The 25382-nt window shown below is 40.4% G+C and overlaps 1 protein-coding gene and 1 long non-coding RNA gene across 3 annotated transcripts in view; one reads left to right on the plus strand and one right to left on the minus strand.

Moving 5' to 3' along the window:
- LOC139624295 (diacylglycerol kinase beta) overlaps window positions 1-25382 on the minus strand; it is a 116851-nt gene that overhangs the window by 48830 nt on the left and 42639 nt on the right. For both annotated transcript variants that reach the window (XM_071483315.1, XM_071483325.1), the window contains 12 exons: window positions 25127-25201; window positions 24389-24508; window positions 23830-23947; window positions 23205-23293; window positions 22372-22488; window positions 20807-20905; window positions 18972-19082; window positions 18787-18860; window positions 15280-15354; window positions 10763-10848; window positions 9766-9855; window positions 5948-6108 (listed from right to left, as the gene is read on the minus strand). In XM_071483315.1, the coding sequence (XP_071339416.1) occupies window positions 5948-6108; window positions 9766-9855; window positions 10763-10848; window positions 15280-15354; window positions 18787-18860; window positions 18972-19082; window positions 20807-20905; window positions 22372-22488; window positions 23205-23293; window positions 23830-23947; window positions 24389-24508; window positions 25127-25201 (1215 nt within the window). The remainder of the gene's footprint in view (window positions 1-5947; window positions 6109-9765; window positions 9856-10762; window positions 10849-15279; window positions 15355-18786; window positions 18861-18971; window positions 19083-20806; window positions 20906-22371; window positions 22489-23204; window positions 23294-23829; window positions 23948-24388; window positions 24509-25126; window positions 25202-25382) is intronic.
- LOC139624304 (uncharacterized) lies at window positions 9788-17671 on the plus strand. Its single transcript, XR_011691645.1, has 3 exons — window positions 9788-9927; window positions 14386-14575; window positions 15674-17671. It is a non-coding gene; the product is annotated as an uncharacterized lncRNA (long non-coding RNA).

Below are 25382 nucleotides of genomic sequence, written 5' to 3' on the forward strand. Positions count from 1 at the left end.
ACACAGTCATGTGCATTCAAGTCCATGCGCATACGTACACATTTACACCGTGTGCGCTCATCCACGGCAGCTCCTGCACAGACACACGCTACAGAGAGATCAGCTTCCTCACTGCAACATGAGGCGGCATCTTTAATGGCTGCTGACATGGTGCGATTTCCTTCTCTCAGATTCCTCTCACAGGATTCTTTCCAGGCTGCAGGTCAAGTGAAGGCACTTTAGCAGCTGATACCAACCTGAGTGTGTGCACAGATTAATCAGCTGCCATTATTTGTGAATGAAAAGTTTTATATATTTGAAGATGAATGCTTTAAAAAAGTGTCGTCTGTTATTTTAATATCTGCCACTGAATCAACTTCAGTGCTGGCGTACAGATTTAAAACAAGGCAGGAAATATCTGTGTTGCAATTCATGGGGCTATAAAATGCGACAGTGTAGATTTATATGGAGCCACGTGAAGCTGAAACAGGAGGCAGAGGCTTCACACTTATTCTTATTGCTATCCTCTCTGCTGCCAGCCCCCACAGCGAACCCACTGCTCAGAGCACCTTCACCAGCCAGTTGCTCCTGCCAATAGCACAAACCTCATCTCCTGTAATGATGATACAACTTCAGCCTAATGCTATTTCCCAAATAGAAAAATGTTTGCACTTATAATTTGCAAACAGAAAAACTCATTTTTGCCCCTGAGGATAATACAGTCTTACATCATCTAAACTAAAGACACAGACTGAAACAGCTCTGAGTGCCTTGGCCGAGCCAACCACATGCTCCACACCATGTCATCCACAATTAAGTCAGCGAGATAAAGGACAGATGACTGTGGAAGCTCTTCAGCCTTGCCAGCCTCCCGTCTCCATAGCAACCAAACCCTGAGTAGCAAGGTCTGTGATGGGATGGCAGGAAATGCAAACCCTGTATGGTTAGTAAACCAGATTTTGAGGGTTACTAATGGCTACATCATTGGTGTGAGTCAGAGGTTGGTTTGCTCAGGTGTCGTGTACACCCAGATCCTCGGCCATCTGTCACCGCGGCTCCTGGAGGCACGGCGATCTGTCGCTTTATTTACCAAGCCGAGCTGCGCTGGAGTGTTGTCAGAACCTGAGAGAAACAGCCACAGTTTCACACAGATAACCTTTACATTAACCCATAAAGTTGGTGTTATTCTTCATTTTTCTTATTCTTAACATATCCCATGAAAAGAGCAAAACCACCAATGTGTTAGTCTGTCTCTGAATACTTTCCAACCTCCCTATCCTGTCTGTTTCACTCAGCCCCAGGTCTATTCATCCATTCATACTGAAGATGTACATCTCTAAAATTTTATGTTCATGGCACTAAAATAATCCCTTTAAAAAAAAAAGTCTGACAGTGTGTGTGTTTTTGGACAACAGTAGAGCTCCATGGCACTGACATATACTTTTTATCAGACTTTGGCTACACAGAAAGTACTGAAGTGTTAACTGTTGCTTTCATGGGATGTGTTGGCAATGAGACAGGGTCAAAATCTAGTATATGGTCAAAGCCTGATTCTATAACTGTGATGTCATCTGACAAAATCACCAAACACATAAATTAATGACAAAGACACTTTTGTGATTTCAGCTGGTCCACGGTAAAATGATCCCTTAGAGAGATAGTTAGAAGAGATAAAGTGTCTTTCTTTTTTTTAAGTTATTTTTTCCTTTGCCTTTACTACACACAGAGTGAGAGAGAGAGACAGGAAAACTGGGGAGAGAGAGAGAGGATAAGACACAGCAAAGGGCCACAGGCCAGATTCAAATGCAGGCTGCTGCGGCAAAGACTAAGCCCAAAAGGCACAAGCTCCACCAGGTGAGCCACCAGGGTGGCCCAAAATTAAGCACAGCCACAGAGCACAGCCTCCATCTGGGATCCACAATAGTTTGGCTTTTATTTACTTCCAACTCCAGAACATAACAAAATTTTATTACAGGCAGGTCTTTATGTCTAATTCCCTGTGTTTAATATGTATAATTGGTCATTGGTCACTTGGCTGAGTGGTGGTGGAAATATGATCAGTCAGTCAGTCAGTCAGGGCTGGCCCTGCTGTTGTTTCATGTATCTTTGAGCATAGAGATTATCTGTTGTGGAAGAAGTGTTCAGATCCTTTCACAATAGAAAAGTATCTACTACAATTAAATGTCTCACATTGATAATGTAGAAAGAAGTTTAAAAACTTCAAGCATAAAAGTTCAAGCGTCAAAATGCATTTCAGTTACAAAAATTAAAGTATTTTTTATTCTAATCAGCAGCCATTTGGTGTCATAACTGGCCCAGTGAACACAGGCAGGCAGATTTAATATTTTACCTACATTTATGTAGCTGTAGATAATCTTTGTCCTCATGCTGTTACTGCAACAATTAGGGGATTAAGTCTGATACACATAACTATCAAGCACAGTCTTAAATGTCAAATTACTAATATATCTAATGCTGTATCTATATTTTTTTCATTGATCACTGGTTTCAATTTACATTCTGATGTATTGTTGTCATAGGGTTAGGGTTACCTTATGACTACATTTATAGTTTTTTTCTATAAGAATAACTGAGGAGAATGATCAGACATGCTTTTCCTCTTCTCAGTCTCTGTATCAACTTGTAAGCTAATGTGCGCCACAGACAGATGCAGGTCATCCAGAAATGCTGCTGCCACAGTCCTCACTAACACCAAGAAAGTGGAGCACATCACTCAGGTCCTCAAATCATTGCACTGGCTTCCTGTGTGTCAAAGGATAAATTTTAAAATCTTACTACTTGTCTATAAAGCACTAAATGGTCTTGAGCCCAAACACATCTCCAATCTACTTGTATGATACGAAGCATCCAGACCCTCAGTTCCTTTGGGACAGGAGCCAAGCAAGGTGAAGCAGCTTTTAGTTTCTCTGCTCCTCACCTGTGGAACAAGCTTCCTGAACAACTGAGATCTGCTCAGACTGTCAGCTCATTCAAATCAGGGCTTAAGACATCACTATTTGCTACAGCTTACCAATAAAATCTTTTTAATCTTTGCACATTCCCTTGTTTTTAATGTCTTTTATCATTGCAGTGCTTCTCCTAAAATCACTTATTCACATATTTTTGTTTTATTTATTCAAATTTGTTTGTATTGTTTTTAAATGCCATTTCAATGCCATCTTGATGTTCTATTTTTAATGTATTTCCATGCCCCTGTAAGGCCCTTTGAATTGCCTTGTGTCTGAATGGTGATATATAAATAAACTTGTCTTGCCTATGTTTGTAACAATGACTGTATATAAAGATGGTCGACATGACGTCTCCCTGAGGGTGAAGCTAAAACACCTCAATCACCCCCTGGTGGCTGGCTGCAGTATAAGTCATAAACCCCGCCCCCACCATGTAAGCAGATGGGCCAAAATTAAAAAAAATTAAAGTGCACTTCAAATAAATTCATTCCAAAGATGGTTTCTGTTACTTTAAGTAGCTCTTATCATGCTGATTATGCAACGATGATACACAAACTACTGACTGTGAGAAATGAAACAGAGCAAATGCAGCAATAAGCCTCATTAAACCAAGACGGCCTGTTAAATACTATTGTCTGGCTCCATCTCACACACTGGCAGTGCCACCCAGGGCAAAGAGAAAACACTGTTCCCCCCTCGTGTTTGAGAAGAAGGAGTCATTGTTTGGAGAAAGTCAAAAGTTGACTGAGTTTGTGCTGCAGCTTTGATTAAAAAAAACAGCCAGAGAACGTGCAAAGAAACCAGTGAAATATAGACCAGTGTGTCTTCAGCTTCGTGTGTGCAGTGTCGCACAGTATGTCTACACTGTCAACATATATGCAGATATCAGTGGGAGTGCAGTTGTATAACATCCCTCAACTTCTGCCAAAACCCTCCTCTAACTTCTACCTGCGCACATATGCCTTTAGACTTATGTCACGTCTGTTTATTTATATTCATATGTACTGTACATGTAATGAGCTTAATGATGCTTGAATGTTTAAGAAGAAAAAATAAAAACAGCAGATGGCTGCTGCTTTAGCTGGTATGGGGATGACTCAGCTCAAAGTCTGGCAAAACACCAAGGTTACCAGTCTGGTTCCCAGTACTACACTGAAGTGTTCACTGTGCTTCTAATTACCAGTTAGAAATGATGGTGTTTATTTGCTGTGCAGAAAAAGTAGGGTACGAGATATTTAAGGAAGAATGCAAAGACTGAGCTGATGTAGTTCACTTACATAAATATGAATTGTTGTGAAGAGGATGATGGTTGTAGCTTCAGTCCAGGTGTAGTAAAGTGTAACTGTGTGAATCCCTCTGCGGCTGCCATAAAGAAATACTGAAGCAACACATGTCACTGATTCAGAGTGGGGACACAACCACAAAGTCTCTGCTGTGATTACTTCAAGAAGGCTTTGTTTGTCACCTCTGTACAAACGGCCCTGAGCTTTTATACCAGTATCTCCATCCGGACAAGATAAAAAGGGTTGCTAAGCAACTGAAGCCTGGCAACAATGTTTCTCTCCTCCAATTAAAAGAAGAAACCTGCCCGAGAGGGAGCAGAAATTCACTGATGAATCTACTAATTGCTCATGTCCACATAGACCAGATAATCTTTGTCCCAATGCTGTTACTGTAACAACTATGTCTCAGTCAGATAATTAGGATCAACCACAGTCTTAAAGGCCAAATAACCAATATATCTAATGATGTATTGTATATTTTATCTGGGATATTATACATTTTTTTTCTAGTAAATTAGTTACAGTTTCACATTGACTCTTCTGAGCCTCTGTATCAGCTTGTAAGCTATTGTATGTTTGGAGCTATGACTATGTAAAGATTGACGACATGACAGCCCCAAGAAAGTGAAGCCAAAATATCTTGATCGCGCCCTGGTGGCTGGTTGCAGTACAGGTCATAAACCCTGCCCCCTCCATATAAGCTTGGATTAAAAAATCAATTAAAAAAAATCAATATACAAGTCAAAAAAATCTTTTCTCAGAGATGGTTTCTGTCATTTATGGGGTTTCCCTGTCACACTGGTGTATATTCAAGTGTTCATTTTTCTAATGATTTTGTTTTCATTATTTGATGGTATTGTGTATCCGTGATATTTTGGATTAATTTTCGTACTGGGGGATATATATATATATATATATATATATATATATATATATATATATATATATGTCATTGTCATTGTCATTGTTTTGTACTGATCATTAAAGTTGCTATGATCCAATTGGGAAAAAAAAATCAGCAACTATTTGGACAGTTGATAAACGGTTTGATTCGTCAAAAAAAGACAAACATTTGCTGGTTGAAGATTCTTCAATCTGATGATTTTATGCTGTTTTTATTTGTAATGTTATCATAACCTGAATATATTTATATTGATGGAATAAAAAGAGCAATCTGAATACAGCTTCATGGGCTTGTGGGAAATTATAACTGGAATTCTTTTTACTATTTTCTGACATTTCATAAGCAAAACGATTTACCAAGATAATAATTGATAAGAAAATGTATCATGAGTTACAGCTCTACTGACTATGAAACAGGAATGTTTGGAGTTGGTCGGCACCAAATCACATTAAGGTTTTAGATGTTTTGGCTTTTGTGTAACACCAAATAAGATGTCAGATGTTAAGGACTATTTGTCATAGTTGATTAAGCAAAATATTTAACATATACCTGTTGGTAAATGGATAATTAGTTATTTTGTTTTTCAAAATGTATGTAATATGACATTTTAGTTTCAGGAAAATAATATCCTTATAATACTTTATTTCTTGGTTCTTTTAGTAGCAGATGTGTTAAATAAGTACAAACCATTCTGTGGATTTCTTTCTCGAAAACTTTTCCCAAGAAGTATCCACCACGGTAAGGATACGTTATAATTAAAATCTGTCAGTTGTATGTAATGGTATTGATAATCTCTCTATCAGTTTCCTTACCACTCCAATGGAGAAATAGTTGTTGACGATGCTGTAGGGGACAGGGTCTCCCTTCTCCTCCTTGTCATCGGGGACGATATCTATGTTCCAGCGGTCCAGCACCACCTCTGTGCTGTGCTCGATGTCCCGAAGGAACTTCAGCAAGCTGCCGCCCTCATAACCTGCCGAGGAAAGCCAGAGAGAAAGGTGGAGTGGGTAAAAATATGAGCAAATGGGCTCCATATTTTAGGCAACAGTGTGCCTCCAACTCTGTGGCAACAGTTCAGGGGGTACCGTTTCCTGACCAGAGCCCCAACACCAACTAAAGCCAGGTTGTTTTGCCCAGCAAGTTGTAAGGCTGTACAATCACAGAGAGGATTAACTACAGCTCTTTTACAACAGCCAATCAGACTCTGTACTATTATACTGTACGATTATTCAGCTACGTAATATTCTACAATTTTCTATTGTAGAATAGAAACATAACCTATTGAAACCACTACATTTAACTGGTGAAATGGTGGGTTATGTGGATTAAAACATGAAACACAAAGGTAGTGTTTAGGTTGCCATTTCACACGGGCCTCCCACCTCTCCACCTCTCTCCACCTCTGAACCCAAAACCCGGCCTGGGCCTGTCAGCACCACAGGGAGCCCTCTGGTTTTCCTCCACAGCTTCAGCCAGGCGTCTTAATAATGATCAAAGGTGGAAGTACGTTCCAGGGGTGTCATGAGGGCATGAGGTTTAATGAGTACCATCACACTGGCAGCATCGTGTGTGAAATATGAGCGTGTTTGCATAAACACACTTTCTGACGTACTGGTGCTCTTAAGATATAACAGCAATTTCACAGGGAACAATTTCCCTTACATATGAAAAAAAACATTGTTTATTTCCCACAGAATCCCTCACATTTCATCCTGAATGACTGCGCGCGCTGGAAAACACCCCCCCCCCACACACACACACACACACACACACACACACACACACTGTTCTTTCATTTGTGTGTCAGTTTTCATGTGCACTGTTAACTCATATTTAGACAATACTGCCTCTCCCCTCTCTTTATGACAGCCTCTTTTTCACCCTGCCTTCGATTGTGACCTGTGACAGGTAGTCTGTCAGATTTCACACCATACTCACGTCATTTCTTTTCTTGTACAACCTGTCCCTAAGAGTCTACAGCCATGCTAGCAGATATGTGAGGCTGTGCTTTGGTGCAGCAGCTAAATGCTAATGCAACCAAGTTAATATGCTTCCAAAGACAACTCTAAAAGTAGTTTTGCAGATATTTGGTCATAAACCAAAGTAATAACCACAGTGAAAATCTGAGATGATGATGACACCAGATGAAAAGTCTGAGGATCAAAGTTATTACAATTTCTCCTCAACCTAGTGTCACAGCCATCCATCCAATGGATATGAAGACATTTCACTCCAAATCATCTGTTCATCTCATGGTGGTGTTAAAGGAAAAGTCTGTATGATTCATCCTCTGGGAGCCGTGAATGTCAGTACAAAGTTTGGTGGCAGTTCATCTGATGGGTGTTGAGAGGCAAGGCCAAGCATTACTAGACTCATTAGGATTCATTCTCCACTGACATGTCATTGATGTGTCTACCACATCGGTTCCCAACCTGTGAGCCAGGGCTCAATTGCGGGCCGCAATGGTCTTGAAAGTGGGCCGACAAATCATTTGTAAAACAGTTTTTTGATGAAAAGATGTAATTAATGTAAAGATGTAAAAATTAAAATGATAAATAAAATTTTTTAATGTTTTAAAATGTTTTAAATTATTTTTAAAATCATTTAGAAAGTTGAAGAATGTTTTTTTTTTTTTTTTTTATGTATTAAGGCCTATCACTGTGATGAGCCAATGATAAGAACTTTTATGTTGTTGCTGCAGGACCACATCACAACAACAATAACACTTGTTTGCTATGTCCAAAAAACTGGAGTATCAAAATGGACAGCCTGTTAGCAACAGGAAGAATTAAAAGGAAAGAGATGGATGGTGAATCGACAAGTGATCTCTCTCCATCAAACAAAGAAGAAAAACTGAGCTCCCCCTGCTTCCAGGTCAGTGCTGAAGGTTCAGTCATTCTTAAAAGAAAAAGTGCTCTGAGGTGTTATTTGGCCTCCATATTGTTACAAGGTTGGATGTGGGCTGCCAACATTTTTGAGATTTTCAAGTGGGCCTTGAGTTGGAAAAGGTTGGGAGCCACTGCTCTACCAAATATCATGAAAATACATCCAACTGCTGTCAAAATATTTCTAAAAGACAAATATGTCAACCTGCTGGTGACATGGAAGGAAAAGTCAGGGGATCAGCAAAGCCACAAGGTCCATCCTCTGAGGATCAGAAATGTCTGTACATGACAATCCTTCCAATAGTTGTTGACATATTTTAGTCTGGACTAGAAAATTAATTTGCAACCATTTTGATAATGATATAATCTGTTTAATTATTATTTTTAAAGCCAAAATGAAAAACATCTGCAGGGTCCAGGTTTCTACAAGCATGTACATGATAATTGGACTGGTGGTCGGACAAAATAAGACCCCTGCTAATGTCTCTTTTGGTAGTGGGAAACTGTGATGAGCTCTTTTCATCTTATAGACATAACAAAGTGGCAGGTTAATCAATAATAAAAACAATTATTAGTTACAGCTCTAGTCTGGACAGAAGCAGTGGACCAACTTCCTGACCAATATTGTCATCCCTAGAGCCACAACACTAGCGTGGCTAAAAATTGACTGTTCATGTCCACACACAGTTCTGCTCACTCTCTCTGCCAAAGCAAATATTCATCAAGCTAAATGGCTGCAGAGACTCAAGCTCCTTCACTTCAGTGTTTCTTTCTGGGAAAGATGATCTATTCAACAAAAGTCTCAAAGCCCCCTGGACCTGGCAGCTTATTGACAAAATATCATTCAAAAGCCTGGTTAAGTGCTCTGCTGCTCCTCCAAGCAGCAACAATCAAACAGTCATAACCAGCCACTCTAATTACTGGCCCCAAGAACTGCAACAAATCAATGGCTGGCAGAGGAGTTACAGCACAGGCGCTTTGAATATTAACAGTTTTTAATTTGACACGTAAGATCTCCCGCATTCCTCTTCCTATCTTTCATTTCCTAAAAATGTGAGCTCACACATGCCGGCTCTTTGTATCCTACTATCCCTCTGAGACGCTTCCTGAAACTACACTCACTCTTTAAGCACTGAAATGAAAATGAAATGTGTTGAGACTGATGTGATGTCAGCCACACATTTTATACCTGATCTGTCTTTAATGAGCCAAACTGAACCTCTGAACCTTTACAGTAAATCTGGAATATTTTCCTCCCCCACCTAGAAATCTGTAAATGAATGTTATTCATCTTCATGCTCCTGAACTCCTCACACACACACACACACACACACACACACACACACACACACACACACACACACACACACACACACACACACACACATACTTGTACTTCTATCTTTGTGAGGACACTCATTGACATAATGCATTCCCTAGCCCCTTACCCTAACCCTTACCATCACAACTGAGTGCCTAACCCTAACCCTGACCCTAACCCCAACCTAAACCTAATTCTAACCATAACTCTAAAACCAAGTCTTAACCTTCAACATGTGATTTGAAGGTGTCTCAAAAAGTGAGGACCGGCCAAAATGTCCTCACTTTCCCAAAATGTCCTCACTCTGTTAGTAAAATACTTTTTTTGGTCCTTACTATGTAGCAAGTACAAGTACACACACACACACACACACACACACACACACACACACACACACACACACACACACAACTGAGTGCCTCACCTCCTCCCCAGCGTAAGCAGCGTGCCAGGTCGTTCCCTGTGCCCAGAGGGAGGATGGCCACAGGAGGGTGCCTGGAAAAGTTGGCTTTATCTGTGAGACAAACAGGTTTGTTTGATTGAACAGACCTTCAAACCAGTTTTTAGCTCGACGGATGAATCAAAGGTAAAGTTTCATTTTTTTCGCTTCAGCCTTTGTATCTGCCATTTACATTATATTATACCAGTTATTTACTTTATTAACTTAAAGTAAACTGCTAACATCTGAGAACAAGGTGACATTACTGACATTACTCCAATTTAGTCAGGCACTGGGACAAGAAACATGAGCACACAGATTGTAAAGTTTAGTCAGATTAAAGATTTTAGTGTTTGCTTTCATTTCTCTAAAGGTAACACCTGCACACTGACTCCAAGCCACAAAATGTTTTCCAAAAAAAATGTTCCAACAATTTTCTAAAAATATCAACAATATATCAAAATATCATCAGAAGCTAGGACAAGAATTACTGCCTCACGATTGTACGCCTCCATAACTAGGACTAGTTTCAGATTATATCCCCGTTTATCCAGAGTCATAAAATATGAACCATGTGTGTGAAACTTTTGTCATAATTACTGTGTGAAGTCTTGAGTTATGGCTTAAAAATGGTTTTGTGAGGTCACACTGATGTTGACCTTTGACCTTTGACCACCAAAATATAATCAGTTCATCCTTGCATCCAGGTGAATGTTTGGCCAAAATTTAAAGTAGTTCCCTCAAGGTGTTACTGAGATTTTACAGCGTTTTACAAGAATGGGATGAAACAACCTGACAACATGATGCCTCCAGCCCTGACTGTCGCTGCATCATGTTCAAGGTTATAAAAGATATAAGATCAAAGTTGTAATAAACTGTAATGGTTCAAAAGAACTATTTCAAAAGAAATGTTTGACATAGTAGACACTGTAGTCTGAATCCTATCATGTGGTCATTAGTCCAGAGAATAGAAGTGGTGTACCTATACAGTCGAGGATCCAGCCCACAGTGCCATCACCTCCACAAGCAAGCACCCGGAAATCAGGGACATCATGGAAAAAGTTGAGCCTAAGAAAACAGAAGATCCAGTGGATTTTACCAGCATGTGCAGAAACAAGTGTTTTACAAAGGCTCAATGTGACTGATGGCAAGCAGCAATTTTCTAAGCTCTGAATGATTTAATGCACTGAGGGGCAGAGAGACAGAGAGAAAGACAGAGGAGGGGAGAGAGCGAGGGTTTAATCTATGTGTGCCCTCTCCAGCTGTGTTCGCTCCACTCCTCTCCCCAGAAACCACAGTCACAGGGTGGTCACAGAGTGCCTGCCCTTCAAAGGGACTTTTAATGTGTATTGGGACAAAGGTGTCGACAGTAGCTTTCATCTGTCTCCGTCATGAGACAGCTGCATACAGGGCACCAACCCCTTTCACACTGACCACCTGGCCCTGCACAGTAACAGCCCGCAGACCCTCCCTGCATTTTAAAATGAACAGAACACGGCTTATGAAGCAAGAGTCATAAAGTGTTATAGGTAGAGTGAACAATGTGACGCGGTGGCAGTGGTTAGATGACAGACTCAGTCTTAACTGTTCATTTATCTCTTGTTATATGTTAAATATATGCAACTCATTTTAAACTCATAGATACACATACATTTACAGAATCAAATATGATATAGGGCTAGAGTGATATCATCGGAAATGTGTGTTTGGAAATCAGCTGGCAAAAACTTTGTTTACATTTCCAAAGACTGTGGTTGAGGTCTAATTTCTTCAATGCTCCCTTGTCTTCCTCTTCCTGATCTAATGAAGCAGGTGAGGGAGGTGTAGGTGGAGGCCAGCAGTCCTCTACAACTCCATCACTCACTGCAAGGATTTGATTAGGAATGAAGGATTACCTTATATGTTTCAATCAAATAAAGACGGCCCATCTTCCATTTCACTGGCTTTAAAAGATCATAGATGTATGGTGACGTTATGATGATGGTGGTATGAACAGCACTTGGTCCAAAGTCTCCCATAGGTGCTCACCTGGGTTGAGATCTGGCTGTGTGTGACTGTGAGGGCCACAGCATATGATTCACATCATTTTCATACTCATCAGATCATTCAGTGACCCCTCATGCCCTGTGGATGGAGGCACTATTGTCCCATTTTTCCACTCTTCCCTTTAATTTGTCATCTGTCTGTTATTCATACATCTATGATCTTTTAAAGTCAGTGACATTGAAGTTAGAGCATCTTTATTCGAGTGAAACATAAGGTAATCCTTCATTCCTAATCAAATCCTTGCAGTGAGTTGTGGAGTTGTAGAAGACTGCTGGCCTCCACCTACAACTCCCTAACCTGCTTTATTAGATCATGAAGAGAAAGACGAGGGAGAAACGAAGAAATTAGACTGTGTATAGTCAACAAATCCTATGAAAAAACCAAAACCAATAATGAACTGACCCAACTAACAAGTGCTGCCTGTGTGTCCAAAGTTGATACAGTGTATTTGTCTATGACATAGAGCTTCACTGTTGTGCACAAGCTCATAATAACAGGTCAGTGAGGTCAATGTGGCCTGACTGGGAGATGTTTTCCTTCATTACAAAAAACACAATAAATAAATTTACTTGGATCAGCACCAGATCTGGTACTGAGAATATTCTCCAACAAATGCACTAATTGACCTCTGTTTGAGTCGTGTTGTCAGTGCTCAGCTGTTTCAGGAAATTATCAAACTTAAAAAAAAAAAAACTAAACTAAATATTTGTGTCCCATCTTCAATGAGTTGCATCTTCAGTAGGAACCAATGAGATTGGGGTTGAGTCCTACAGAACCACAGCAAGGTGGAAATAACTATTGGATGTTGGCCACATTCAGACTGACTTTAGTCCTGGTTAAAAAATGTATCCCCCTCATTGATTTGAATGAGAGTTTATCAGTGCAGTAGAGGTACCAATGCAGGAGGCTCCGATAAAAAGATAGATGTCACCTAGCAACAAAACTATGGGTCATAATAACCCGCTGCACAGACGACCTACGAGCTTGTTTTTTACAGGAGGACAGTCTCCCACCTTAATAACCTTCAGCGTTTTTAAATCTTGTGTCAGAGCTGTGATTGGTGTCTGATAAACCCTCATACTAATGGATCTTTAATCCAACTGGACTTCCTGGATTCGATGTCATGTCTCACTGGTTCCTTAAACAACAATAGTGTCAGCTTTATTCCTCTAAGTATAAAGAGTATTAACATGTAGTCCTAAACAGCCTCCTCCTCAGGTTTTGCTCTCTGTTCTCAATGGTCCACTCAGATGAAAGTAGGTGTCAGATTATTTCCGCTCAGACGATATAGAGGCCACGAGGCAGACAGCCCTCTCTCTCAGCCATGCAGAGAAACTACAAACTGGCCGTGTGGACATTTCACAACATGTGTGTCACAACCAACCAAAACCCGTCTGCAATGGTATAAAATTTTAATTAAGCTGCCTAGTCCTGACTGTTTGTGGTCATGCTTTATGTATGGCAGGCTGAGGAGAAACATGCATCAACAAGCAGGCTGACATTAATGGACAGGCTGAAACAATGGCTGGAGGTACAGCGAGCAAGCTGCGCTCCCTCAACAAATTTCTCAGAGTAGAGCTGCCTCTCACCTCAAAGCCTGCTGAGCCTGTTGCTAGGGAGCCCATGGTAACAGTTCTGGAGAGTTCAGCTGAGAGCAGGTTAACCCTCTGCGTGACACATTCAGCCCCATGTGTTTATTTGTGTGCATGTGTTTATATTCACTTGTGCATACTGTAGAGCCTCTCTCGACCTCTCTCAGCAGCACCAGCACCACTCTCCCACTGCTCGGCAATAACAGCATTACATCACCTCTTTGAAGACATGAAAAGGCCCCTGCACCACTCAGACTGGTGCTACTGGAATAATAGACCATGTGCACTTGAAACGACGGGGCTGAGCATGACAAAGGAGCTTCTCAATATTAATTATAGAATTATTGTAAGTCCCAATCACGACATAATGCTCTCAGGAAGGAAGGAAACATCATATTATCCTAGTGATAAGTGATGACACTCTGGGGAAGACTATTCATCAAAAAGCAAAACTTCATTTCAGTGAAAAAAAACTTTGTTAACACGCGCTGTGTCTCAAATTACACACTTCCATACTCACACTTGCTATTTTGAGTACATAAGTGCGTTCACATTGTCAAGCATGGCAACATGCAGTCACATACGCTAAAAAACTTGAGTGTAAGACGATGGACACTTCTCACCCTCAACGTCTGCCATCGTGGTGACATAGTGGAAGGGGAGGGGCCACCGATGAATTTGAAACTTATTATTATATTATTATATTACTTATTATTGAAACTCAGTCACCTGTTGCGATCATCATTTCCTGTGAGTGCATGACAGCAGTGTTTGATTTGGGCTGAAACTACCCTGTTGAACTACGCCAGTGAGTGTACTGTGTACACAGTGTACTGCGTGTGAGTGTACTGACTGAAGTTTCCGATCTGAGACACAGCATCCGTCTCACATCACATCAGCACTGACATCTTTCCTAGAGTCCAGCACCACATCCGACTAACAGTCTTTGTGCTTGTGCCATCTACAGCTTTCTCCCCTAAGACCTGAGTGCGTCATTGGGTCGTTTTTCCTACAATGGGCTCTCGAGGGCAGAAGCTCTGTTTGCCATGACTGAGAGAGAGAGCGAGAGAGCGAGAAAGATGGGAACAGATGAGGGAGGGGGGAGGTACACACAAATGGAAGTGAAAGGATGGTGGAGTGAGAGCTTCACCTTCAAGGTAAAGCATTAGCGCCGCTTGTGCTGCGTAGGGCGTTTTTTGTTCCATGAATGGACACAAAGCGCAACAGCGTTCATTTTTAAGTACAAGCTGTGCTCAGCTCTGACGCATGTGTCTGAATGTGTGTGTCAAGAGGTCAAATGCAGTAATGCAGTGGTCTCATTCCTCTTCACTGACATCGACAGCAGGTTGGTCTGCTGAAGTAGAGGCGGTTTGACAGCAACAATACAACAATAACCAACTTTACCTCTGCTTTATATTCATCATGTTCTCCTGATGCAGCTTCAAATCACTGTAAAATAAATCACTAGCACGTCTGCTTTTCATCTATTAATAAATGACAGCTTTATTTCTTTGTGTCTGGCTCTTCATATCAACTCTTCATCCAGTGAAAGATGCAGTTTGCAGACTTTTTGAAATGCTCTAACAGGCTGTATGTTAACCCAGAAGACCCAAAGGTTTTCTAAAGCCCTAACAAGATGTAATACATGTTTCATCAGGACATGAAACAACACACAACTCAAGCAATAAATCCTGTCCAGATGAGCCTTACAATTAATTTATTGATATTTTATGTAAAAAACACATTTCCCATGTTCTGAAAGATTCCAACACTGATGGCTGAGGCTGTCTAATAAACAGTGTCCCCTCTCCTTTCACTAACATACTGAAAGGCACTGATAAGATGAATGCAGCAGACTTACCCGACCATTGGTCCCCCTTGGTCCAAACTGTACACCTGCCTGGGGTTTAGCAGGTACCTGAACTTCCTCAGTACCCTAGAAGATGAGAAAAACAGGAAATAGAGTGAAACACAGCAGACTCTTGAGGCTAGTACATACTGTGAAGTAACAGTGTCATATTGTACAGTATCATTTTTGAGGCCTTGCAGATTGTGTGTTGGTCAATAGGAAAGAGAAGTGAATTTTGAAAATGCAGCAACTCAATAAAACAAGAATTAGCCACAATGCTGCTGTGGTTTTAAATCCACAAATGGTGAATTCTGTGTCATTTCATGTCATTTTCTGATTGGCTGCTTTGTGTCACCATTCATTCATTCATTCATTCATTCATTCACTGACTGTCTTGTCATTTCAGATTCTGCCACTCCACCTGACCTGCAGTACCCTCAGCTCTTCCAACCTTTCCAGTCACCTGCTTCCCCTCACGCCCACCTGCTCACCTGTTCTCCATTCCCTCATTAGCTCCCTGGTATTTACACCATCCACCTCCACTTGTACTCTGCCAGATCGTCTATTGTGCCATGTCAGCCTTTTTTGTATTTACCTGTCTTTGCCTGCCAGTGTTTGACCTCCTGCATGTTTTTGGACTTTGCCTTTTGCCTGTTGACTTTTTGTTGTTTTAACTGGCGTTCCTGCTTGGCCCATCCTGCTCTTGCCTGTACTACTTTTAAATAAAGGTGAACTGTTTGAACTTTTCACCTATTCTTTGAGTCTTGCATTTAAGTCCTGTGCATGTTTGAAATGTGACAGGTTTGTAGATGTGGTTCATAGCAACAGCTACATTATGAAACATGGAAAATGGAAATTAATGTTCCTAAATTTGTTCCAAAAAAGAAAATGTTCCAATTCTGACACTGTCAGAATTGCAGGCTGTCTTTGGCCATCAAAGCTCCAAACTGCCTGTCAGTTTGATCAGAACCACTATTTTGAATTGACAATCAAAGAATCACCACATTTCTTTCACAACTGTCAACAGTCATTTGTGACGGCCCAAAAATCTCAAAGTGTACAGCAAAAGTCCCATATCATATAAAGGTAGATGTCCATGTGTTTTTGATTATAAAGCAGGTTCTAGGTTCTAGGTTCTAGGTTCTATATTAATACTGTGAAAGTATCAAAGCCTCAGTCCACAGAGAAATGCACACAGCCTGTATTCAGAAACTGAGCCTTAAAACCAGCCGTCAGGACTTCTGGAACTTTGTGATGTCACAACAAAGCAGTCACCACTCTCAGCCATGCCCCAAGCCCCACCCACCTGGACCCACCATCCAACCTTGCAGGATTTGGCTTCTCTGAGTGTTTACCTGAAATCTACTATATTTTAATATGATCATTTAGAAAACAGTCAGCCAATCAGAAGAGAGACTTGGAAACTCTCTTCTGATTGGCTGACTAACCTGTTGTTACTAGAGCTCCAGAGAGACACCTGAGATAGGAGATGTAAAACTACACTGAGATGGTTTTTGGTTCTTAAAACCACAAATATATCTTCTTATGGAACACTTCAAATAAAACACAAGAAAAATGTAAAATATGGGACCTTTAACTACTGTATAGCTATAAGTTATATGTAAGTTCTACATGTCATGGACCTTTAATAATCAATTCTATGGGATGGTGCTGCCAGTGTAAGCATCATCTGACTGACAGCATGTGAAATGGCTCCAGTACAACCTCCACACACATCTTAAATAATCAAATCTTAAGTGTTGCTGTGTGAATTGTGTCTGAATTGGACAGAATTAATTGTTTGAGCTGACATGAGAGAAGTGGACAGTTTTAGTTTGCCTGCTCTTAACTCTTCCATCCATGATCTTTTTTGCTCTCACAAACTGTCAGTGTGTTAGCGAGCTGCACGTCAACACAGCCATTTCCTGTAGCCTTGTTGGAGTTACATAAAACACTCACTGAAGCCTGCACAATTGTCTTCATGCACATCTCATGCAGGTAATTTTATTATCTCCCAATATGATTTTAATATCTGACAGGAGACCAGTCAGTTTATTTCATTTACACTACTTGAATACATTTATATAAGCAAGTGAATAGATTGCTAAACGTTGTGAATTACAAATGTATAATATATACATTGAGATGAAGTGTTGATATATAATAAACAATTATACAGGCAGAAGCTTATGCAACTTCTGGTAAGTTCATCAATCAAACTAAAGATGTTATGAAAAAAAAACTTTCATGCAGACAGAAATAGCAACATAATAGCCTCTGGTTTCCTGTTCAAAATGTTTTTTGTTTTTTTTTTCTTCTTGTAATATCTAATAATAGAAGATAATTTCCTTTCTAATGGTAATAAAGAGCACGTTGCTATGGTAACGTGACAGGCTGCGGCAGAGCAACAGGGTGTGATTGGTCTCTGTTATGAGGGAGGTGGGAAAAATGCAACAATGAAGACATGACATTTATTTACCACTTGTAAAAACCTCTTTATCAATAAATTACAGCGTTCAGAGCGACAGCAGGGAGGTGCACAAACTATGGTGCTCTCTGTGACAGAAATCTGTTTCCAAAAAGTGCTGTCATTTCCTGATAAAGTCCCCAAAGACCTGTAATAAGATCTCTGTATCTGTCACCGCTGGTTGGCACTTAGTCTACATACTGTGTGATCCTGTGGTTCACTTCCTCTCAACACCCACCAGGGTTAGATACCATACTTGATATATAAATTATCTTAAAGGCTCACAATCTATAAATTCTTATTTCCTGTTGTTGACCCACAAAAGGCTTCAGTTAATAAAAAGGGGGGTGGAGGGAATAAAATCAGTGGTTAATCTGAAGTGTTTGTATGAAAGATCATTCCACCCAGAATTACATTTACACAGGAGAAATTTAAATTAAAAGGGAGTAATAAATAATGAATTGTTATATTGCACTTATTCAACCATAATTAAATGTTGAAGAGAAAAAGGAAACTGAAAAAGAAAATTGGATGTTGAAATAAAAAATGGATGTTGTGAAATGCCAAACTGAAAATGGACAGTGAAATTCAAGCTCCTGAAATGGAAAAATGACAAGATTAAAAGAAATTGCCAAATTTAAAAGGTTAAATGCAAAAGCTTAAACTGACTGTTGTTCAATGGAAAAGGAAAACAAAAACATTAAATAAAGTTATAGGGAAGGGAAAAGTAACTATTAAGACATTAAGTTTTATTTTGGTTTTAATGTTTTCATGTTAAATTATCCACTACATTTGAGAGAGAAATTATTGTCACCCAGATTTTGGACCAGATTTCTTTTTAATCATTTCCTTTTTTTTTTTACCAATAAACCCAAAACCTTCTAATAAACCACCACTAATTCCATAATTTATTCTGAAAAATTAAGCACTAATGAACTTTACCATTTCTTAACCTATAAACTGATTTAGTTTATTTTGAGACAAATTCCAAAAATTGTAAAAGAATAGATATTGGAGCAGAACACCTGACCACAGCAGACGGCCCAACTTACCGCTCCCCCTGCCTCCCTCCACTCTTGGGATTGACCAGGACCAGGAGCGGATGAGTACCAGGGAGAGGGGTGATCTAGAGACAAGGAAGGAGAAACAGACTCAGGCATCTGCCAACCAGTTCTGTGTGGTCACTTCAACAACAATGATGGAGGATGGATCGTTGCTGGGTGACGGACTGGCGTACCTGCAGTGCTTGTCCGTCTCCAGGGGAGAATTTGAAAGTCTGATTGGTGTCGTCAGGGCTGGTGCTGGGCGGTGACTCCCCCTCACCACGCTTCACTACAGACTGACGGTCCTGTGAAAGAAGGCAGACTGATGGACTGGCTCAAAAATATTCTCTTCATAAATCAGTGCAAAATCAAAGTTTCAAATGTTTTGCGGGTGCTTGAGTTTTGTTATGATATATGCCATCTGTGAATATGGATATGGACACCAATACCAGTATTAGTGGAGGAAACTGAGACGTCACATCACAAAAAGTGAGCATCATTCCTGAGAGTAAAAATGAGGATGGTGTTTAGTGGTCATAGGCCTGGTATGAGATGTTGGAGGAAAGCTTCTTAAAGGCAATGTGTCATGAGAGCAGGCAGCTCAGTCATCAATCCATCCACTCTCCTGTCCTTATCCAGGTTGTGTTGGTGACAAGCTAAGCTAGATAATCCAAATGCTTATTGATGTTTTCGAGCTCCTCAGGTGCTCCCAGGTGGCACCTGTGATCCCTCCAGTACTATATATGTCTTCCCCAGGTTCTCCTCTCATTTGGACCCTGCGGGTACACCTCCACAGGGAGCTTTCCAGGAGCCATTAACCTTTTAAACCATCCTACCTGTAAGGAACTTCAGTCCTGGTAGCAGTACTAGGTGTGTTTTGGTCTGTCCCAGACTCAGTCTTCACACAAATTATAAATTGCTTGAAAGCTCTAAATCTCCTGTTTCTATCTGTGCAAAGCCTTTTAGGATCCCCATATCTCTGCAACAGCTGCTGACACAGAATTGATTCAGACCAAAGGTTGATTCAGGTCTGGAGACGGTGGAGGGCAAGTACATTTTTATTTTCATGAAACCAGTTTGAGATGATGGGGCATTATCCTGCTGGAAGTAGCCATTAGAAGATGGTAAACTGCATGAACGGCATGAACATGGCCAGAAACTATACTCAGACAGCCTGTAGTGTTTAAACCATGATTGATTGATATTAAGGGGCCAAGAAAACATCCCCCACACCAGTACACCACCACCAGCCTGGACTGTTGACACATGGCAGGTTGAGTCCATGAATTCATGCTGCTGATGCCAAATTCTGACCCCACCATCTGTTGCCTCAGGTTTTTGTTCTTGGGGACAGGAGTAGAACCTGAAATGGTCTTCTGTTGTCCATCAAGGTCCACCCTCAAGGTTGGACATGTTGTTCATTCTCACCACAGTTGTAAAGACTGGTTATCTGACCATTCTCCTCTGACCTCTCTCATCAACAAGGTGATTCCTCCTCAGAGCTGTTGCTAACTGGATGTTTTTTGTTTTTGGCTCCATTCTGAGTAAAAACTCTAGAGACTGTTGTGTGTGAAAATCTCAGGAGATGATCAGTGTCAGAAATATTCAAGCCAGCCTGTCTTGTACCAACAATCATGTCACAGTCTAAGTCACTGAGATCACATTCTGATGTTTGATGTGAACATTAACTGAAGATCCTGTCCTGTATCTGCAGGAGTTTATAGAAACTGGCAAACATACATTTAAAATAATGTTTCTATGAAAGTTTGGATACATGTCATGACATACTGTAAATTCACATATCGGCCACAGTCACTGTTCCCTGTCAACAAGGAATTTATTAACCTTTTTAAAGCCAACAGTGACAACCACAGTTGTGAGAGTGAGGCTGTCTATTGTATGAGCACAACAGTCGGCTCATACACTCTGAAAATTAGATTTTTGGGGGAATAATTTCTTCTGTGGAACAAAGTCTCCATTGTACATGTGTGTCGTCTGGTACATGGACAGCAGAGTGAAGCGTTCTCACCAAGACAACAGGACAGATGTACGAGGGCAGTAGAGTGTGGTCCCTCAAGGCTCCTCCATCACACTCTGGCTTCACATTAGACGCACACTTATTATGGAGCTACAGAGGAGAGGAGAAGCAGAAACATAAGAACTGTGGGCGTGATCCATCTGCGAGGCAGAGTACATCCAATGTTACCGGTCTGAAACACTTCTTACACTTTAGACGTCGTCCCTCTGATAGGATATACAGACTGCTTGACAGTATCAATCACAAATGTATCTATCGAGATCTCTATGCAGAATATTTATAACACTGAAGGACAAATGCCTTGTGATCTTGAGCGTCCTGACAGCAGGACCACTGCTGAGCAAACTCCAAGTCAGTGGTGACATCTAGTGGATGTGAAAAGCAATATCAAGTAAATGTGTGATGGTGTGTGAGAACTTGTTTTGGTAACATTATGGGGACATGAAGTCATTACCCTGTGGGGACTGATCCCTATGATATGAACCATTAAATTTTAGGATCAAAGTCTGGTTAATATTCGGGGTTTGGCTTATAGTAGCTGTGGTTATGGTAAGTCTCTTGGGAATGAATGTACACCCAGGTGGCAGTTTATTAGGAACACCCAGCTAAATCTAGTGCAGTCTGATACAACAGTCCTACATTCATGAAGGTTATAATGCTTACTTTCTGAATTGTGTTGAATTACAGTACACAGAGAGGGGATTATGTCATTTAGCATTATTTATATAATAATAACAATAACAACAACAATAATAATAATAATAATAATAATAATAATATACAATGTTTTTGTATAGCACCTTTTATACAAGTGCATTACATAAACAGACATAAAATGAAATAACATGTTAAAAACATTAACGTAAAATGAGATGGAATAATAATAAAGTAATAACATTAAAAATAATGAAATAAATAATCAAATAAAATATGTTGAAAATGTATTTCATAGAATGCCTAAAATCAACACATATATCAGCATTTCACAGAAGTGCTGAGCAGTGCACAAGTGTGAAGCAAAGTGAAACATTTCAGAGCTAGTTAAAGGCTGAGGTGAAGAGATCGAGTTTAAAGTTTTCTTTTTAAAAAACTTAGTGAGCTGACTTCTTTCATATCTATGGGCACTGTGTTCCATAGGTTTTCCATGTATGTGGGGTGGACAAAATAATACAACACTTCAGTATATATATATACTGTATATATAGCAGTGTAAGGCAATACAGCTCAAAAGCAGAAACTGCAGCCTCCAAAATGATCAGAAAGTTGAATCAACACCTCTCTGAAACAGTCTCATCAAAAACTGAACACGATAACCTAGGATTTGTGGTGGGTCTGTTTGGTGTGTAGCCACATTAATCTAATAAACTGGGAACTGTGTGTGAGTCAGTATAATTTAAAATGGCCAATCTCACTGTGTTTACCTTCATTAATGCGTAATTCATAATGCACCAAAAGAAGGGTAAGCAACAATTTCTATTGGTCAGTACAGAGTCTGGAAAATAGCCACTGCAGGTAAAAGTGTTACCTGGTAAGAGCTACAAAATGCAGCAACTCACAGTGATCTGACACCAGACACAGTGCAGGCCCGTGAGACCCTGGTAACACTTGATGCTTCTGTGACACCGGTCGCACTTGGTAGGAGAGTTACCCTCCATCCACACATGCTGCATAGCCTGGAAGGGAGGGGAGAGAACAGAGATTCAATGTTCAGCCTTATGTAGCATTCAGGAGCTACATTTAATTAGTCTTTCAATCAGGATGTAAACATCTTTTTGGGTTTAGGGAACTTTGTCACAAAATGAATAATGCAGTTATCCACAATACATTCACTACATACATCACTGAACCAGGACTGAATGAGTAATGAGTAATAAAACTCATTATTCATGGTAACATTATTATCTTGATATCTTTGGAAAATGAAACGGCAATACTACTACTACTAATACTACTACTACTACTAATAATAATAATAAAACATTATTATTGTCAAATACGAGTGTAAGGAGATGGAGAGAGAGTCTGTAACCACAACTGTACAAAATCGAACAAAAAGAACTACACTTAATGGAGTGAAAGGGCAACCAGGTGAGGTGACAAGCAAAAGATCCACAAGGCTGAACATCTGCCATTATGATATTATCACATGTGCATTATTAAAATATTATCAGTATTGTTTATCTTAGCACACAACACACAGATGACTTTGTCCTTGCATCGCTTCAACACTGCTGTGATCCACATTTCAGTTGTGAGAGCAGCACCAGTCTATGTTAGCACCAGTGCATGTTAGCAGCACCGGTTCATGTTAGCAGTACCGGGACATGCTAGCAGCACCACTCTGTGCTGGTGCAGAATTAAGTCTTCCATGCATTGTGATTGTACTTACGTTGGTGTGTCTACGTGACTTGGCGTAGGTGCTGATGCAGGCAGCGATGTCTTTGGACACACAGCGTTCATGTACTGTGTACTTGCATACTGAAGGAAAACAACAATGCACTTTACATCACAAACCAGCTTCAACAATGGCTGACATATTCCTCATCTTTTACGTTTAACACCATGTTAAACTTCATATTGGTTTCCTCTCGTCTTAATAAGTGCAACTAAAAACACAGTTTGCAGGGAATTTAATAAAAAGTTCATCACATTACACATCATTTCAGACCATAAGTTGCATTCAAAAGTGACAATGACATCAACCTCTGAGCTGCTCCCTGGCAGAACTCAATCAGTAATGAAATTACACATAATGGAATCATTGATGTTTCTTTAATGATGACTGTGAGGACTTTTTAGTGACAGCACTGACTCAGAGGCACTCAGGCACAACAAATGACTTAAATTTGAGTCAGATGCAGGGAGTAAAAGACAATCAGATAACGATGGAGGGACAGACAAAGAGATAATGACAGAGATGGAGAGAAAGTCAGAGGAGGAGACTAATGGACACGAGGAGATGTAAACAGAGAGAGAAAAGGCAGACAGACTAATAGGCAGCCCAAGAGACTCACAGGAGCAGCAGAGGCCCTGCTTGCGAACTCCAAGCAGCATGGTGTGGCAGTAGTTACAGTAGGCTGGTTTGTTGAAGTGCTTCAGACGCCACACATGCTGCCCATCTTCCTGTACATTCTAGGAAGAGACAACAACAGATGGATGATGCATGGAAACTATTCATTTAATGGGACAGCCTCGTCTTTTATAAACAGATCAATCCAAACCCCTGTTTACTAAAACTGCTCAGTGCTTGAAAGCAGTTTAGGTAAACCTCAAGTACAGTAATAATCTGCAAAATATGGATTTTTTGCCATTTAACCTCTGCTTAGTAGCAACTGACATAACAGTGTTTACAGTGAATGTTTCTGCCCATAAGTAACAAGAAAACACAGAAAATGTGAGAAGCCAGCTCACACCAAGAAAGAGGAGAGTGCTACCTGCTGAACTTCAATTATCGCAGATTCAACAAAAATGCACTGAAACTCATCTCTACTAAAGAAAAAAATCAGAACACCAGTTAAAGAGTGTGAAGAACAACACACGGCACCACACACACAGACAGACACTAATCTGCACCGTATCCATGCCCAGCAGGACCAGTAAAGGGATAGTGGTGAGGCCTCCTCTGATCCACTCCTCCAATGTGACTGTCCCGTCTCGGTCGTAGTCGATCTCCTCCATCATCTCCTTCAGTATCTAAAGAGACGGAGATAAAGGTCAGATGCTCAGACTCAGCACTACAGACTGCAGACTACAGACTACAGTTCCAGAAACAGACAGACATGATCTTGATACAACTACAGGGACTGCATATGGAAATGAGCTTTTAGCTCTGTGCATTGCTGATGTGATAGATGTATTGAGCATTGTCCCTGTTAAATAAACAACATGCATAGTTTGTAATGAGTGTTAATACTGTCAGTTAATGATACACTCAACCAAGAATTTGGTTCAATTCACAAGACATGATGGCCTAATGGTTTGAAACAATGAACGATAACTAACTAAGACTAAGAGTGAAATTCCCCATCAAATCCTCCATGACTGTAAAATTCACCAAACTTGTGCTGTCAGTTTCACAGTTTTTTAGTTTTAGTTGTAGATTTTGTAGCAACAGTTGACTCACATGCTCGCCATGTGTTTTTGTAGCACTTTGCTGTTTCAAGCTCAAGTGTTCGTTTTGTTTGCATCACTCAAGGCTTCAGATATGAGTAAATAATGACACAAGCTTCACAGAGGGGAGTTATGTGCGTGTGTGCGTGTGTGTGTGTGTGTGTGTCTGTGACTTTATTGCAGTTGAGTGTGATTGCTCACCGGTCTCAGTTCTGTTGAGTCCCACTCTAGATACTCTGCTACATGCACCATCTGATTGATGATGCGATCCAGCTCCTACAAAAAGGAGAGAGATGAAACGGGCCTTCCTACCTTCACCTCACACTAAAACAACCCCCTCTCACACATTTCAAACACGGGTGAGAGGTGTGAGAAATGTGAAATTTCCCCTGTGTAACCTATTCGTCTGTTTATGTGATCGCCTCAGCACATGGCTAATATTAAACTGAGCAGAACC

Source organism: Trachinotus anak, unplaced genomic scaffold (assembly GCF_046630095.1).
Source record: "Trachinotus anak isolate AG129_WGS33_773 ecotype Australia unplaced genomic scaffold, CSIRO_AGI_Tana_v1 ptg000001l, whole genome shotgun sequence".
Taxonomy (NCBI): domain Eukaryota; kingdom Metazoa; phylum Chordata; class Actinopteri; order Carangiformes; family Carangidae; genus Trachinotus; species Trachinotus anak.